A 16,586-nucleotide genomic window follows, 5' to 3' on the forward strand; every position below is an offset into this window, starting at 1 on the left:
CCAGGGACAAATACAATGTCATTTGCAGCCCTGCTAGACACCCAAATCACTGCAGCTCTTCAGGGCTGTTGTCTTCCAACACTCCCCTCCCTGCACAGTGCCGAAACCATGCAACAACCGACCCAAGGGCCTGTCAGGCCTTTGGACCTGTCTCAGGCCAGACAGCGGTTTGAGTTCACCTCCATTCTGCAGCTCCTCTGGCTGAGCTGCAGAGCAGTTTCAGACTTCCAGTCACCTCGCCCTCTGCAACTGCAACTGTTCCTGTGTACTACACCCATCCCATCACCCCCGGCTTTTAGCACCATAGTTAGCCTGGGCTAGGGAGGTGTTCAGCCTCCACCTCTACAATTTATTAACACTAACAGGTAATGCTGGCTCCTGCTTTACAGTGCCCCTGCTTTCCCCCTCCCTGATTAGAAGATGCAGTCTTTAAACAACCAAGCAACCTCAGCCCTGAGGCAAAACAGCTCTTTGCAGCAGCCCTCAGCTTGTTTTGCAGTGCTGTGCCTGGTCCAGGGGTGCTACAGTTGTTCCTAGAATTAGTTCTTTCACACCTTACCCCACTATTTTCTCAGGTTATTTTGTTTTAAATGACTACTCCAGGTGAAGGGACACCTGCAATTTCCTCTCAGGGGGATACAGCTCTCCCTCCCCCATTGCTGATTGTTATAGCAATTAGCTTAGGAAGAAGCTGCTGTTTGAACTAAGCTAATTTGCCCAATTAGGTGCTCTCCAGGGGCAAACTAACTCATTACAGTTTCTTCACTGTTTAAACCACACCAAGTCTGTTTGGATGCTAGGGATGCAGAAGTTGAAGCAAGTAAAGCATCTACAGATGAGATGTAAGGAGCTCTCAATGTCAATACACAGGTCACTCCCATCAGGTAGATTCCTTATTCTAGACAAGACTATTTTAGCAGTACAATGATGTTTTTTAAGCATTTAGTTATCCCACTACAAGTAGCTATCTATAGGGATTTGATCTGAAAGACTTTATGCTTATCCTGTTTCTTGACAGTAATGCAAATACATCTGTATGAATTTTCACAGTACCTTTTACATGCATTTAATGGGAGAGGGTTTTAAAATGGATAAACTGACCTGATGCAACTTTTGCAGACAAAAGGCAAATTTGATGGGAACCAAAGAGGTACAATCTTCAAAAGGAGCTAGAAGATCAGAGAAGCATCCTAGGGACTCCAAGCATTTCACAGAACATTCTCAGACAGAGCCGCCAGCTGGGAGCTAGTCTCAGGTTAGCAGTGATAAAGAAATACCTGTTAGCCCTCTTAGTATATTAATTTTTTGTCACAGTGTCCAAGTGACAGCATAAAACTAAAAGCACAATTGCAACAGGAACATCTGGTGTAGCTGAAAGCATTCCCTTGAGTCCAAATGCAAAGATCCACAGCTAAGCACTGTTAATTCTATTTTATATTTATCATTTTTTGCCTGATCAGGCAGAGTAGATTAAAAACAAGCAAAACCTAGCATGAAATCCTGCCCCCACTAAGGTCAGCAGGTGTCTCTCATCATTCAGACCTGAATTTCATATTAAATGTGCAATTCCACCCATTGACTTGCACAACCATATCAATACTTCCCAATCAAAAATGTTTGTGTACAAGCTGAGCTTAAACAGACATTGAAACAGCTTAGGCCACAAATAAGTTGTTTGTAAAATCCTTTTTAATCTAATAGAAATGTTTTCATGAGTTTTTTTAAAAAGATTTCAATGAAAACAGCTTTGGATTCAGACATTCCCTTGCCATGTTGTGAACATAAACAGCAGCATTGCACTAGGAACAGGAAGTGACACCAATCAGTCAAGCTTCACTGTCTAATTTGTATGAAGCGGAAAAAAAAAGTGAACTGCTTTAGTAGAAGATAATTTGAATTATTTGATTTTTTTTTAAACAAACATGGGCTATCATCTCACCATTGCTCCCCCTCTCCCTTTTTAAAGGAAGAGTTTAGCTTTTGCAGTCTGAGCACTACAGCAATGTTTGCCAAGTGGAAAAATACCGTGGGAGAAGAAAGTATTTATCCTCAGTGCTATTAAAACCCCAAAGTTGCAAGTCCCTTTAAAGGAAAGCTTTTCTTACATAAGAAAGACAATTAGAATTGGCAAACTGATGCAAAATATTTATTCCAAGTTAGTTATTTTTGATGCAGTAGTTTTTCCCCCTCATACAGACTCAATGTGATAGTCACTTTTTTAAATCTGTAAATAATGTTATCAAAATAATCTTAATCTTTGAAATCTCACAAAAATTTATATTTTACAATCCACCCTGAATATCAAGGCTGCAAGAAGAACACAAACAATTCCTATATCCAAATATTTTACAGCTGTACCCAAAAAAAAGAAAACCACAAACGCCTGGTTAAGTGATGAAGCTCCCCGAGCCGCCAAAAAAAATAAAATAAAAAGTTCATGTTATTAGCATTAATTTAACACAATTAGAACTTCAATAGCCATTTTGTCATTGACAATGATTGTTTTAGCACATTGTTACCGCACAACATTATGTAATGCAGGCGGCACTGTTAGAAGCTTGTTGTTGCAAAGATCAGTCAGTCACTTGTATCCTGCTTACAAGACTGAACTTGTGCACTGCCCCAGAAGGGATTTTTCTCAAAATTTGCTAGCTGCACAAACTTCTATTAAGCATTAGGGCAAAACCAAAAGAAAAAGCTAAAGAAGCCAATTTCTCTCTTCTTTGGGATACAATTATTTCCCTTGTGCATGAAGTATCAACAACAAAAGAAAAAAACTGAACAGACTGGAGACAGAATAAACTCTGTTTAGTTTATACAACCCCAAACACATGTTGAACTACGAACTGAGTTTATTGGGTTGATTTTATTTATTTTAATTTTCTTGTGCCCACTTTCAGGCATCGTCATCTGAAGTTTCACTGCTACTAGTTTCTGTGTCTGAGTCCTCAATCTTTGTCTTAAAAGTGCTTCTCCAGTGGAACAACAGGCTGGAGCTGCGGCCCTGAAGAAATCCGTTCTTCCCAAATCCGTTTCTTCTTCGCTGTAGGAATGAAAGTAAGTTTTAAAACTGGCAAAAGTGGAGAGAATAATTGTCACTGACCATCTGTGGACACTGATCATATATTTTTAATTGTATATACCCTCTCGGTGTGGATAATGCAGTCATCTACTGCACTACAATTTCAGTTCAATACCTTGTTCTCTGGAACATCCTAAAAATTACACTGCAGAAGACTTATGCATGAGAAGAGAGAGCGAGAGGAACAGTCACCATGGCAGGAGCTATAAACATACCTGCTCTGATTTAATTTGGAACTCTCTAAGCTCATCCTCCGTGAGGGGAAGGTAGTTCTCATCATTTTCAGGATACTCCTGCCATCCCATTTCTTTCAGTAACCTGATTTGAGAGAAAAGGGCACAGGAATTAAAGCAAGAGAACAGAGGCAAAGGAGAAAACAGTCTACCCATAAAGCATGAGATTTTGTATTAACTGCTCCCAGTTCACCAGGGAATCTTCTTCTATGTTAGAGATCACCATAACATTTTACTTAATGCCTGGTGTTTATCCAACATTTTTCATACGCAGTGTTTTACAAATATTTAATCCTCAGAGCCCTGTACCTAACTACTCTGGCAGGAGGAAAGCAAGGCAAAAATTTGAAATTCTACCCAGGGACATCGAAGGAGGACATAAGAAATCAAACCAGTATCTCAGCTCAGGATCTTCTAAAGCTTACCACCCACTTATATCAGATGCTCGTACACTGCTTACTCAAGCAAGATACAAGTCGAGATACTAGGGAAACATTTTCTTACCCCCTGCCAACTTTACAGCATTTAAAGCAGCCCAGGAGTAACGTAAACCCAGACAGAAAGGAAGTGTGTGTGGGGGTCTACAGTCTCCAGACCCTCACATTTAGGACAACCTCTTGTAGATTAACCAGAGTGATGCTAGACTCTGGCTGCCTCCCAGTGTGGGCAGGTAAAGATCTAGGCAGCGTTACCACAGCGATGCAGCATTAAAGTAGTAAAGCAATTTAATTACAGACCTTGGCAAAGTCTTGGCTCAGCTGTCAGTGCCTTGTTTTACTTTTAGCAAGCCTCCACCCAGATCGGTACTAGTAATGAAGCCCACACATCTCCAGCTCAGTACACACAAAGCTAGTGCTGTTTCCCAGGCAGAGTTTTTTCTTTGAAATAGCTGTCTTCTCCTTGCACAGTGCAACAAGTCACCCTCCTTTGTTCCAGATACTCCTATTTTGCCATTTCCTCACCTGTGTTCTGCTTCCAATGAATGAGAGAGGTTTTCCCCCTCCTCTGGCAAAGGGAGAGAAAGGCCATTCTGATGGCAATTCTCTTCCCAGTTTTCCTTTGGTTCTGGTGTGCTGTTGCTCTCCATCTAAAGAAAAATGAAAGCGTCAAGGTGTGCTTGCACAGACAGTGCTGGAAAAACAGTTCCAAGTTCAAGCTTCTGCTCTTGAAGTAAAGCAAAACCTTTCACCTTGAGTTAGTGCTCCCAATAGAGCCTAGACTGACGATGCTTGAAAGCAATTTCTACCTGGCCACGACAGGAGGACAAGACATGAATGACATTTGGCAGGTTGCAGTTTGATGTCAAGGGAAAAAGTGCTAGCATTACAAAACCATCATCAGTGGCTTCAGAGTCAGAACGAGAAAACCATGAGGATGAAATACTTTAAAGGATGCCCATTATATAAACATTAAACCACAAAATGTATGCATTTAAGGGTCTAGTCCAAGCCTGAGGCTTGAGCCACTGTCTGTACCTTTCACCAGCACTGAATTCAACCTTCCTGTGGATGCAGTTTGATAAGGAGGTGTGAAAGGAAATTAAGATTTTAAAATATATAGTGTTGTTTCACTCCTTAGAAAATCCTTGCAAAAAATCTAGATTACTTTCACCATCTGTCACCCTCCTTTCCACCTCATTTATTACTTATTCTTTGGCATTTCATTATGTTGTGGATCTCTTAATCGCACTGCTGGTGTGCTTTGGACACAAAGCCCCCCCTCTGCTGGTGTGCTTTGGACACAAAGCCCATTAGCAGCTACAGGCCTACCATGCATAACAAGGTCTGTTTTCAGCCGGGTTCCACTAAAAACTACTGTCCCTGATCTCACTTGTATGAAAAAAGCCAGCTGTCATACAGAAGTGTATTAAAACAACATTATGAATTGTTGTTTAGACCTAGTATTTTTTACACATGCCTATCAGCACACACAAAGTGCTGAGTTTCCAAGTGTTCCCATTTGCTGCTCTTTATCTCAGTGGCAGCACAGCAGAAAGCTACTACTGGCAGGACTTCAGTAAGCAGCTCACTATCAGTACAGGCACGTGTGTGCTGGAGCAACAGAAGTCAGTCCTTTCCTCCTCCAAAGTCTGAATTGCATACAGTGCTCTGTTTTTTCAGTACTCAACTCCTTAAATGCACAATGCCCAGATATACAGTGAAGACAGTGATCTTACATCATCCAGCTTGTCACATTCTCTGTTCTCTGTGATCTCCCCATTCCTATCATCTTTCAGTGCCTTCAGGAACTCGCTCTTTTTATCGGTGGTGCGGCGCATCAGCTTTGTCAAGCGTGAAGAGCAGATCTCGATGGGAGGGGTGGTGCTGGAAGGACTCTGGACAAGAAAGGTAGAATATAGAGACTTTTGAACTGTACTGCTGCTAAAATGGGCCCCTCATCAGTGTCTGTACTTATACGTTTTAAGCATCTGCCTGAGTTTGTTGGTTGGCTCTCAACCCCTCAAGAAATCTAATGTCAAATTCCCGTCAAAATACTGATTAGTGTTACAAATCCACTTCTTTCCTTACCAGCACATTATTCTCCCACCTACCACTATCCATTAACTTCTTCTTCCTCTAAGTGTTTGTTCATGTGGCTGTGAATAAATGTATTTTGTTACTGGGTAGTGTAACTGTCTCTCAAATAATGTCAGACTACAACAGAACATTGGTGCAGAGAAATTCATGCAGCACTCTCAGCCTACTGCAGTGTTTAAAAACAAAACAAAACACACACGCACACACATCAAGGAGACCAGGCTCAGTTCAAACTCGTGGCTTAAGCCATCCTGGCCAACTCTACTCTGAAACTAAGCTATGGGGTGGTAATCTCCTTCCAGGGAGTGGTCACATCCTTAACCACAACTGCATGCGAAACAAGTGGCCTCAGCCCTAGTACACTCTCCTGGAAAGCACGCTGATGATGCCTGCCCGCCTGTACTCACAGCCCAGAGGGTTCTCTGCAAAGAACTGACATGGACAATCCTGGACTCTGTGGGAAGTCTGCTCAGCTCAATTTACAAACCCAAAGTAACCTTCCATGGTCTTCAACAGTGTTTTTTACGGTGTTTAACTTTCTTAATTATCTTAAATCTGTAAACCAGGCACAGGGCACAGCAGTTTGCACAGTAGTAGTGCCCCAGCCACAACAGTACTATTAAAACACTGCTAACCAAGATGAGCTTTCAGTTTAATCTGTTTCATCACTTTGACTGGACATGCAAAAGAGAAAACTAAGGATGTGCTGTGTGAAAGTTGCCAACCTCTCAACCTCCTGCTCATATATGGAGTTCATCTCTGGGTACTCTGAGAAGATGCAGAATTTACTCATTAATATGAACAACTGACTCTCAGTTCAAAATAATAAACTAGAAGGTCACATGCAAAGCATTATTTTTCCTTAAGTGCTTTGATTTTTCTCTTTTCCTCAAAAGAGTATAAAAGTTTCCTGAAGTCTGTAGTGTTTTTCCTGTCTTCAACTAGACTGAGAAACTTGCAAGCTCAGGCTCGTAAAATAAATCTACTTTACTTTACACAGGTCTCTGTGCAAAGATCAAGCGAACTAGAATATTTAGTAAAACAAGAACAAGGCAAGCAACTGCTGCCTTTATTTCTAGTGTCTGCTGAACATGAGACACTGATGTGTGATATGCCTGTGCTGAAGAAGCGTGTACTGTAAGTAATGCCTTAAGGTGACATTTGTCAGGTAGCCTTTTCAGATTTTGCCCAATTCAACACTAAGAGATGGCAATTGTATTGGACAATTTTAAGAGACCTAACAAATGGCTGTGAACGTTAGGATAAAAAGCGGGCGTAGTACTTTAATTAGAGCTCTCAACACGGTAATTAATTTGACTGCAAGTGACAGAAGGTAACAATGAACACAGACTAAAAATTAAAGTCTTCCAGTAGTTTGGAATATTCTAATATTGCACTTGAGCTCTTTGCTACAAGTAGCCATTTTAATGGCACTGCATAGAACTGCTGATGTACCAAGACTTAATTTCTACACATCAAGGAAACAGTGGAAAACATTACAGCCAATGCTTAATAACAACAGATTCTTGAAAAGGGATTGAATTTCATCTCAGTTTTGATGTTACTCAGAACCTTCTGCAGAAGGATTTAAAATACTAAGAGAATGTTATGTAAATGACAAAGAGTCATTTTTGGCATTTCTTCTAAAGGGAGGTTTAGCCCTTTGCGTGAAACAAAGAATTTCTCAGATTTCTTACAAGAAAGCTGTGTATAATCTCAGATTTGCTCAGATCTCAGTCTATAGAAGGGGTGGCTACTCTTACAGAAATGCCATCCTGTATGTTTTTAAGAATTCAGGCTGTACAGCTAATGATTATCTTAGATTAGCTTGTAGGGACCCAGTGACAGTACTAGTTGGTATCTTCCTAGTTTTCAAGGCACTGGTCTCTTACGAATAATGGTGCTATTTTCAACAATTCTGCATGAGAGGCATTACCCCATTTCAGAAATGAAAAGGCAGAGATTACGTGTAGTAGGCCATGAGAGCTATGACTAAAGTAGTATTTGCTGGCCGTGGTCCTGTTCATACTGCATGCCTCCAACAGATTCAAAGAAAAATGTATTACAAGTGTTCAGTCTTAGCTGGGTAAGATTTTTAAGATCTTTTTGTTTAGTTGATTGATGCTAGTAATACAAGAAGCACTAAAGGAAGTTCTGCTCTTTCTAGCGAAAAAACCCAACTACCTAGTCGTGTTGTCAGGTTAGTATTTACAACCTTGCTGACTAAAGTTTCAGGCAAAAACTTCACTGAAGAAAAAAAGTCAGAGATTACTCGCATTACTACTGTGTGATATAAAGTGCACATTCCCTCTTAGTATTTATCTGGAGGTGAAAGCTTATTTTGTTTACACATTTATGCTGCAAAAGTATGCATACTATGCTGTGCATTGCACAGAAAGGAAGGCAGTCACTAGCATAAAGGACTTGGTCTAGGGACAGGCAGAAGTAAGATAAAAGGATACAATGCAAGATCTAGACTGTCGAATGACAGGCACATGCTTGTTAACTATTGCTCTGGTGACTGCTTTTACACTGACAGTGGTTAAAACAGAAAAGTACAGGCTGTTTCAAAGTAAAGCCGACAAAACAGAGAACCATAAACACAACAGATTTTCTTTTAGGAGTAGATCTGTAAAGGAGAAAGACAAATGCACTCACAACTAGAAAATCACTGTTACACTTAAAATGCAAAGAATTCTCATTTCAAATTTTGTGAACAAGTCACTTATAGCAGTCTCTTCTTTTTTTAATTATTAAACATATGATCATAAACCTATTGAGTTTTGATTCCCAAGAGTAGAGGGAAAAAATATTCAATGCCACTTTTCTATTAAGCTTTGTGGAGTTACAAAATGCTCAATTGGATCTTGAATATAAACTACTTGACAAAAATTTCTTTACTGTCCCATCTACGGGAAAGTACAAAAATACTCTCCAAAACGCATCACAAGCACCGCTGAAACGTTAGAGATTTATATTCTGAAGTTCTGTCCATACTTCAGACAAAAAAAAGAGGTAAGTCAGTTTTAACCTCAGCAGATTACACCCCTCCAACACCAACATTAAGAACAGACACTGCAGCTGAAGAGTACAAGTGTCCGCACACTGAATCCCTTATACCTTTTGGACTGTTCAGAGCTCATTGGACACTATCCTGTTCTCCTAGAGAGGAACAAAATATATAAATATATATAATATATATAATATATATTTATATATGTATATAGTTTTTTATATATATATTTATATATGTATATAGTTTTATAAATATATATATTATATATATTTATATATGTATATAGTTTTTATATATATATTTATATATGTATATAGTTTTATAAATATATATATTATATATATTTATATATGTATATAGTTTTATATATATATTTATATATGTATATAGTTTTTTTTATATATATATATATATATATAATATATAAACTCCTCCCATATTAAAGAATAGCATGGGAATCAAGTTTACCTTTCAGTTCATGCCTGTTCTTGGTATCTGCAATGTGATAACATAGCAGACTGCACACACTGATTCTATATGTGTCCAATTACTCATGCAGTATTTAAAACATTTGTACCTTTTTATATTGGAGGGAAATTCTAATACCTCTGGACAAACACCAATGGCAATGCTTTACATCCAGATAAGCTACATTTTTATGTCTTTAAGCGTATTAGGGATGCGGCACAACTGGCTAAGAATGTACAAGTGAGTCACTCTTCAAGGGTGCAAAACTAGGTACTACATACATAAGGCCTTATCGCGTTTAAGCTACACTAGGCAGTAGTGGTTAAGTTACCATCAGATCCCCGAACCCAAACCCTTACCTCTTTGGGAGAGGTGAGGACTGAGCCACTCGCCAGTACCGCTGGTTTGGTTACAGACACTGGACTGGTAAAGGCAGACTCACGGCTGGAGGAAAGTGAGCCTGGTTTATGTTCACTTCTGTTAGCTTTCCATGGACTTGGCTGTATTGAAGAGAACACAAAATACTAGACAGTAAATGGTATGGCACAAGGATGGGTTGATTACAAGCAGTAAAATAAATTAACAAACATTATATTGGCTTAAATTGTCTATTGTACAGATTTTTCCCCTCCCTAAGAACAGTCTCAAGCTTAATCTTAAAACCATTATTCCCCTCCCCCCCGCATCTTCTATTTTCCCCAGACCACATCAAAATTCTGCTTTGTGGGCATCACCCTCTAGTAAAACACTGTTAGTGCTCAGAGAAAATCCAACACCGCCCACTAGCTGGAATCACCATGGAGTGACACAGTGTATCCTAGAACTACTCATAGCCAGGACGTAAAACATCCCAGTTATATTCACATTTCAGACACGAGAACACCTTTGCCGCAAAAAGGGACTGCGTGGCTTGACAGGAACTTCGCCGGCGTGAAGAAAATATCAAGGAATGTTTCTATCTGGGCTGAGGATGAGTTTTTTGTGTCATATGGCTCTGAGTGTCCATCACTGCACTGATTTAGGGAAAAAAAAAAATCAGATAAAAACTAAAAGGAAAAGCTGTTAGAATTTATTAGTCAAAAGCCAGTTCATTGAAGTGCAAGAGCAGCTCCTGTTTTGCTCTGAATACTCTACGCAGTATCCATTCAGATAACTGGCTTTTAGTTTGCCTGAAAAGCAAGGACTTCAAGATAAGTTTTTGCTACTTGGAATGTTGTTTTTGGGCCTCTCTCATCAACCAAGGACAAACCTTGTACAGTCATAGTGTTTACTACAAGGATCCTAACAAGAGACTTGCATCAAGTAGCATGAGAAATACACCTGTCAGAGCGTTAAAACACGCTGTTCCTTTGAACAATTAGACATATGAGGTCAGCTTGAAGTCACTAGCAAAATAATCAGTGCCTAGTGGGATTAAATTAAACCCGAGAAGAAACAAGTCTTTCCTTCTGCAAAAGATGAGAGTAAAAGCCATTATTTCAGTATGCTCCATCTACTGGGTGTTTATCTTCCTTCAGGGGAGACCATCAGCACATTCGCATTGCTAATCTTCCACTCCAACTTGAAAACCAAGAAGAGTCCACATTATTGAATGAATTATTCGTCACTCACACTACAGACTCCAAACATTCCCTTCAAACCCAGAAAAGGGCCTAAACTGCACAATATTGCCTGATACTAACATCTGGGGTGACGAATTACTTTGATAAAAAGTTCCTCTTTGCAGATTCCCATGATTGTCCCGTTCATCAGATGCCTTGGTTGCTAATTCAGATACTTTTTGGCTGCTAACTGTTATTCTCCGAGCTTCCACAAAGGGGCAGCTCAGACAAATTCAAAGACAGACCCCTCTCAATATTTTAGGGAGGCCACTAGAGTCAAGCAAGACATGAGAGGTAAAGCTGAGCATCAGAAGAGAATGTCTGCAGATTATTACCTTCATACACATTACTTAACGGTGAACAATTAGTCATCTCTAAAGAAAGAATGCAGAAGTTTCCACTGCAGAGTTCTTTTCTTTTCCTCTCAATACTACTTGGTACAACAAATATTTTTCGTTCAGTTTGCCTGTGACACCTTCCAATACTGCTGACTTCATCAACAGGAATGTTTCGACCCATCTATTACTTTAGAGGCCACAATCTCCATACAACTTTCTAGAGTCCTCAGAGGAATGCATCCTACCATAGCTGCTTTATGTTTGTACAAAAAAAGTCTCACACTATTTTTTCCAGCTGAGATGTTGCCATATACTTCAATTTAAAGATAAATACAAAATCTAGAATGTGAATGAGCCATGTAATGTTCAAAACCACCTAACAAAAAACCCCAGTATTTTTGATACAAACTTCCATACCACACTCACAATGCTGTCTCAATAAAATCAAAAAAATTTTTAATTATTTATAAAAATTAAAAGGTGTACTGCAACTGTGAGCAGAGGTTAACATATCTTTGGACTCCTCTGAAAATCAAAATTTAAAGATTCTAATTTTGAGGCACAGTTAGGAAATGCTTTAAAAGCGGTTTTACTAGACTGAATTAATGAAAAGCCTACCACTAAGTGCTTTAGAAGCAGCAAAAACAAATGCAATGGTGACTCTACAGCAGGAAATAATAGCTAACTAAACAGATTTTTGTGTCCAACTTCTACAGTTCCAAGCAATAAGGTATACCAAGACTGGCAGTAACATTAGCCACATGTATACAGCTTTCAGAAGTACATTTCTGTCTCTCAAGGTCTACAGTTTGTGCAGCACTAACTTCCAGACCTCACAAAGTATCTCTGCACTCAATGGCAACAGCTAAGACAGAAAAGCTGTACTTGTTTCTACTGCAGATAAAATAGATTTTTAGTGAACAATCAAGGGGACAACACAATGGTTTGGACAGAGACTGTATCACTGGATTTATGCTTCAAAACCACTCAAAATACTCAGACTAAAAACAGATAAGATTATATATACACACATACATCATCAAAAGCTGCATAAGCAAATATAAAAGCCACAGGAGACTCACTGACCATCAGAAGCTGCATTTTGTTTAACTTTTAAATTCTAAACAAGTATGTGTATGGACTTAATGGCTTGATTCAATAAATATTTTTATTAATAGCCCTTCATAATGGGCCAAATTATGCCATGACACTCAAAGAGATCAGTTTTTAAACTAAAGTTTACCATTAATTAGAATGATTATCAAACAAGTTAAGTTTTTCCTGCAGTTGGCAGAATTTGGTCTGAATTTTAAAGGAAACTTATGAAAGAGAAAAGTTCTAACTTTACTTTCTTATAGAAATTGTTAATCTTTTTGATTTAGCTTTTATCTTTGAAATGTGCAAGACTATTCTATTCTAATCATAAGGAAGATTTTGCTGGAGTGTGTCAACCAGTACTGGTAGTTATGCCCACACCTTTTTAAAGAACAATTTAACTAATAATTTCTTTTGTTTGATTTAACTTGTTTAGTACTTTGCGTACCAACCCTACAAAATTTTTAGGGCATCTATACATGTAGATTCCCTGGAAAAACGGGCAAGACAAAGTCTAGAACTAACATAAGAAACAAAATCCACTTGGTTTTTCAACACGTCTCTTTCAATCACAGAAAGGCGGCACAAAATCCATTACTTTTTCAGGTTGGTCTTTAAGGCTCAACTAAATTAAAGCTATGTTGCAGGATGCTACAATCTAATCTGATCTTAGCCCAATTGTGTTTTAAACATGTCAAAGTATCATAATCCAATAAAGATTTTTCAGAGTAGTCACGTGAACAATTCAAGCACATCTTAGCATGCATTCCACCTCTCTAGAACTGCCTGTTTTATCTAATTAAGATAGGGATTTGGAACACATCAGAACACGCCCATTCAGACAGACATTAATACAGTCACAACAGAGGTTAGTTTTATACATGGACAAGGCCAAATGGCATTTTAAGAGGGAACAACAATTTTAATAAAAGGCAAACCTTGACTGTAAGGGCTACTATTCCAAAACCCACTATTCAAACTCTTATTATTTGTTGGGGGTTGATTTCCATGTCAAGGGAGAAAGTTCTCCCTTGATCCGAGTTCACTAACTTGGCTGGAAAACTCCGTACCTTGGAAGGAGGAGCTGCAGGTTTAGGAACCAGATTTTTGTAGACACTTGGGACAATAGTGGTGGCTTTGTTGCCATTTGCCAGGTGAGAAACAGGTGATGTAAATGCAGCTGAGAAGGCGGCAGCAGGATCCTCTTTTGAAACCTTTTTGATGACCAGCATCTTCGTAGGTTGCTTGGCACTAGGAGGGTTTTCTATAAAAAAAAAAAAAAATCAGAAAGATTCTGTAATAGAAAACTTTAGTTTCATAACAGTTTCAATATACTGTTCCAATTTCTCCCCTCTAAATGTTAAATGCTACACATGCCTGATCCTGAGATTGCTATCAGCTGTTCTTTTGTTTGGCTTCAAGCAAAGATATTGGGCAAAAATGTCAAAGCCCAATCTTTTTTCATTTAAGCCATAACAGCTCCCTTGAGCTGAAGGGAAAAGTCTACAGTGACATCAGCTAACAGCCTTGCGTCATGCTGCAAGAATCAGAACAGATATTAGCATTTTTATGCGCAACTGCGAATCAGCTGCGTTAATTCACTAACACAGCAAAAATACTTTGCTTAACTTACACCTCAAAAGATGCAGCACTCTCGCAACTAAACATAATTAGTATTTCTCAGGCCAAACTAATACACCTGCAGGACCAGAAGAATTTAGAGAAGAGTAATAATATAAACAGCTAAAAACAAATACAAGAGCTAAACATCATTATTTTTGATTAGAACAGTAAATACCTGACAAATATGGAAAAAGAGTACAGTCTAGTATTATAGCAACAACCCTGTTTTTTGTATTTTTACTCACTCTTTAGAGTACCTAACCCAATTAATCCAGTTGCATTCTAGAGATTAACAAACCCAGGTTTAGTTCCTAGAACTATTACCTTGTTTCAGGCTAGTTTCTTTTAAAAAGTATAGATTCTCCCACATCACAATCAAAGGCAAGTCTGTTCTGAGTTTCAAAAAAGCAAATAAATCCAAACCATAGAACTATTTGCTGTATTTCTAGAAGATCTATGAAGATCACAAACCAGAAACTGATGTCTAGTTCACTCGCATCTGCTGTCTTTCCAGTGATGACTGCATGAAATTATGATTGCAGTAAAATGGTAAGCAAACAAGAGCTGTGACATTACTGCCACTAGCAGTTTTCCATGACAAGAACAGTTTTAAGTAGGCAAAAAAGACCAAGAGATTAGTGAAGATGGTGGGAAGAAAACAACAAAGGAGAGAGAATGGCAACTGTCTCCTTCACTCAAGTCCTCAGGATCTTCTGTATGTAAGAAAAAGTAGCATTTCAATATCGGTTGCAACTTTCTGCTTGAGCATCAGCATTCCATAAAATGGTGCAAATACCTCTACCTACCCCATACTCCAGAAGGCGTCCCTAAAGGTTTGTTCTGGTTGTTCTGTCTTCCAGCTTCTGGATTCAAAGATGGCTGTAAAAAGACAATCCAACTGAGTACATCATTATATTGCAAATAACAAAAAAGAGCCTGTATTAACATAGTATCACGCTTCTAGGAGCCCAACAGAATACAGGCAGATTTCTCTAAACAGCACCTGAATTAGAAGAGTGCACTCTGTCACAAAATATCTATAATCAAGTTTTTGCTCTCCTTAGCTTCTGTTCCATTTCCAGCACGACTATCAGAGTGTTTAGAATAGAATCTTATTCTACTGTATAATTAAGTAGCTTCTGCAAGTAATACAGCCATAAAAGAATTATTTAATCAGCAGCTCAAAGTGTAACATAGAGCCAACATCATCAGTATGTGAAGTTTCTATTCTCACTTCCCAAATATTTTTATACAAGACTCACATTTACAGTTCAACCAACTAAATGACCACTCTAGGCTTCCTGATGTAAAGGAAGAGCAAATATATATATTTACAGACAAAAAAGCTACATGTAAATTATTTATGTTAAGCTTCACTTTTCAGAACAATACTGTATGTATCTGTGTTCTCTGCAGACTTACTGTTGATCTAGTATCAGTGGAACAACTAAGGTCATGTCCAAGTTCAAAGCAAAGAGTATAAAAAATCCAAGTACTCAATGACAAATGTTCCTGATTATCTATTCCTCTTCCCCCAGCCCAAATAGCTTCAGTTCAAAATAAAGTAATTTTTTTCCTCTTTTTAATGAATTCTTCATATGTTAGTTACTATGGCTACAGCACAAGTCGCTAATAATGAGCTTCTGAAATAGCAGGCATTCCTATTATATACAAGTTAGGAAAAAATATTAAACCATAGTGCAAATTACTGCCTCAGACTCTACAAATTCCTCTCAATGCTTTTTTTTTTTTAGGTCAGTTTTACTGTAGTGGTGCTCACACTGCAGGAGAACTTCAGGCTAACAGCCAGTTTTGCAGACCTTTCAGGAAAAGTGTTACCATTTTGTTGGCCACATAGGCCTACCAGCTACATACTTAGCCACAGTCTACGTTAGTTTCACCACTATGGCAAAGACAACACATGAGCTATTTACTGCCTAATAGCAAGCTTTGCTAAGTGCTTGGTATCATCTTAAAAAAAATGGGGGAAGTAATTACAGAAGAAACAGCCATGTATTTGGGGAAAGACACTCATCAAGGCACTAAAGAGAATGAAAAGGTACATGAGAGAGACCAGGACAGAATACAACAGTGCATAATCGTAATCATTATGATAATGTTCTAAGTTTCAACAGGCTTTTGACAGTCTAAAGAACAGGCTTGTAGAAATTCTGAATCACAATATTTTTGAGAAATCAGATTAACAGAAGTCACCTAGACACAAGGTGTTAACTGCCCTCTGGAGCATGCTACCACTCTCCACAGCAGAGGTAGCTGAACAGATCATGCAATTGCTCCCCGGGCACAAGACTGAAAAGCCCAGCAGCTTAATTCAGACTGGCTCACGTGGCAGTTTAAGTGCAGACTCTAGGTTCAGGCCTGAAACAGCCATGTGACATTCACATATTTCACTTCAACTCCTAACCTCCCAAACAGAAGTAGCAACATCAAACCGCCATGACAGTTTGAGCTGTAACCAGCTTTCCAGTGGCAAAGCTGAATGAGAGAGAGACTAGGCAAAAAGTTCAAGATGATGACACAAGCAACTGTGCACACTATCACCAGGCACTCTCACTACTAGAGGCAGCAATGG

General features: G+C 38.8%; 1 protein-coding gene across 3 annotated transcripts in view; it reads right to left on the reverse strand.

Annotated features, from left to right (window-relative positions):
* Positions 1–2,124: 2,124 nt before the first annotated feature.
* Positions 2,125–16,586, reverse strand: part of GPBP1L1 (GC-rich promoter binding protein 1 like 1) — a 35,755-nt gene continuing 21,293 nt past the window's right edge. For 2 of the 3 annotated variants that reach the window (XM_064516144.1, XM_064516145.1), the window contains exons 6-12: positions 14,800–14,872; positions 13,441–13,634; positions 9,696–9,860; positions 5,492–5,650; positions 4,278–4,402; positions 3,298–3,400; positions 2,125–3,043 (exon numbers count right to left, since the gene is read on the reverse strand). In XM_064516144.1, coding sequence (XP_064372214.1) covers positions 2,897–3,043; positions 3,298–3,400; positions 4,278–4,402; positions 5,492–5,650; positions 9,696–9,860; positions 13,441–13,634; positions 14,800–14,872 — 966 coding nt within the window. In that variant the 3' untranslated portion in view covers positions 2,125–2,896. The remainder of the gene's footprint in view (positions 3,044–3,297; positions 3,401–4,277; positions 4,403–5,491; positions 5,651–9,695; positions 9,861–13,440; positions 13,635–14,799; positions 14,873–16,586) is intronic. The other variant, XM_026104118.2, reaches the window with a different exon arrangement.

Source organism: Dromaius novaehollandiae, chromosome 8 (assembly GCF_036370855.1).
Source record: "Dromaius novaehollandiae isolate bDroNov1 chromosome 8, bDroNov1.hap1, whole genome shotgun sequence".
NCBI lineage: Eukaryota > Metazoa > Chordata > Aves > Casuariiformes > Dromaiidae > Dromaius > Dromaius novaehollandiae.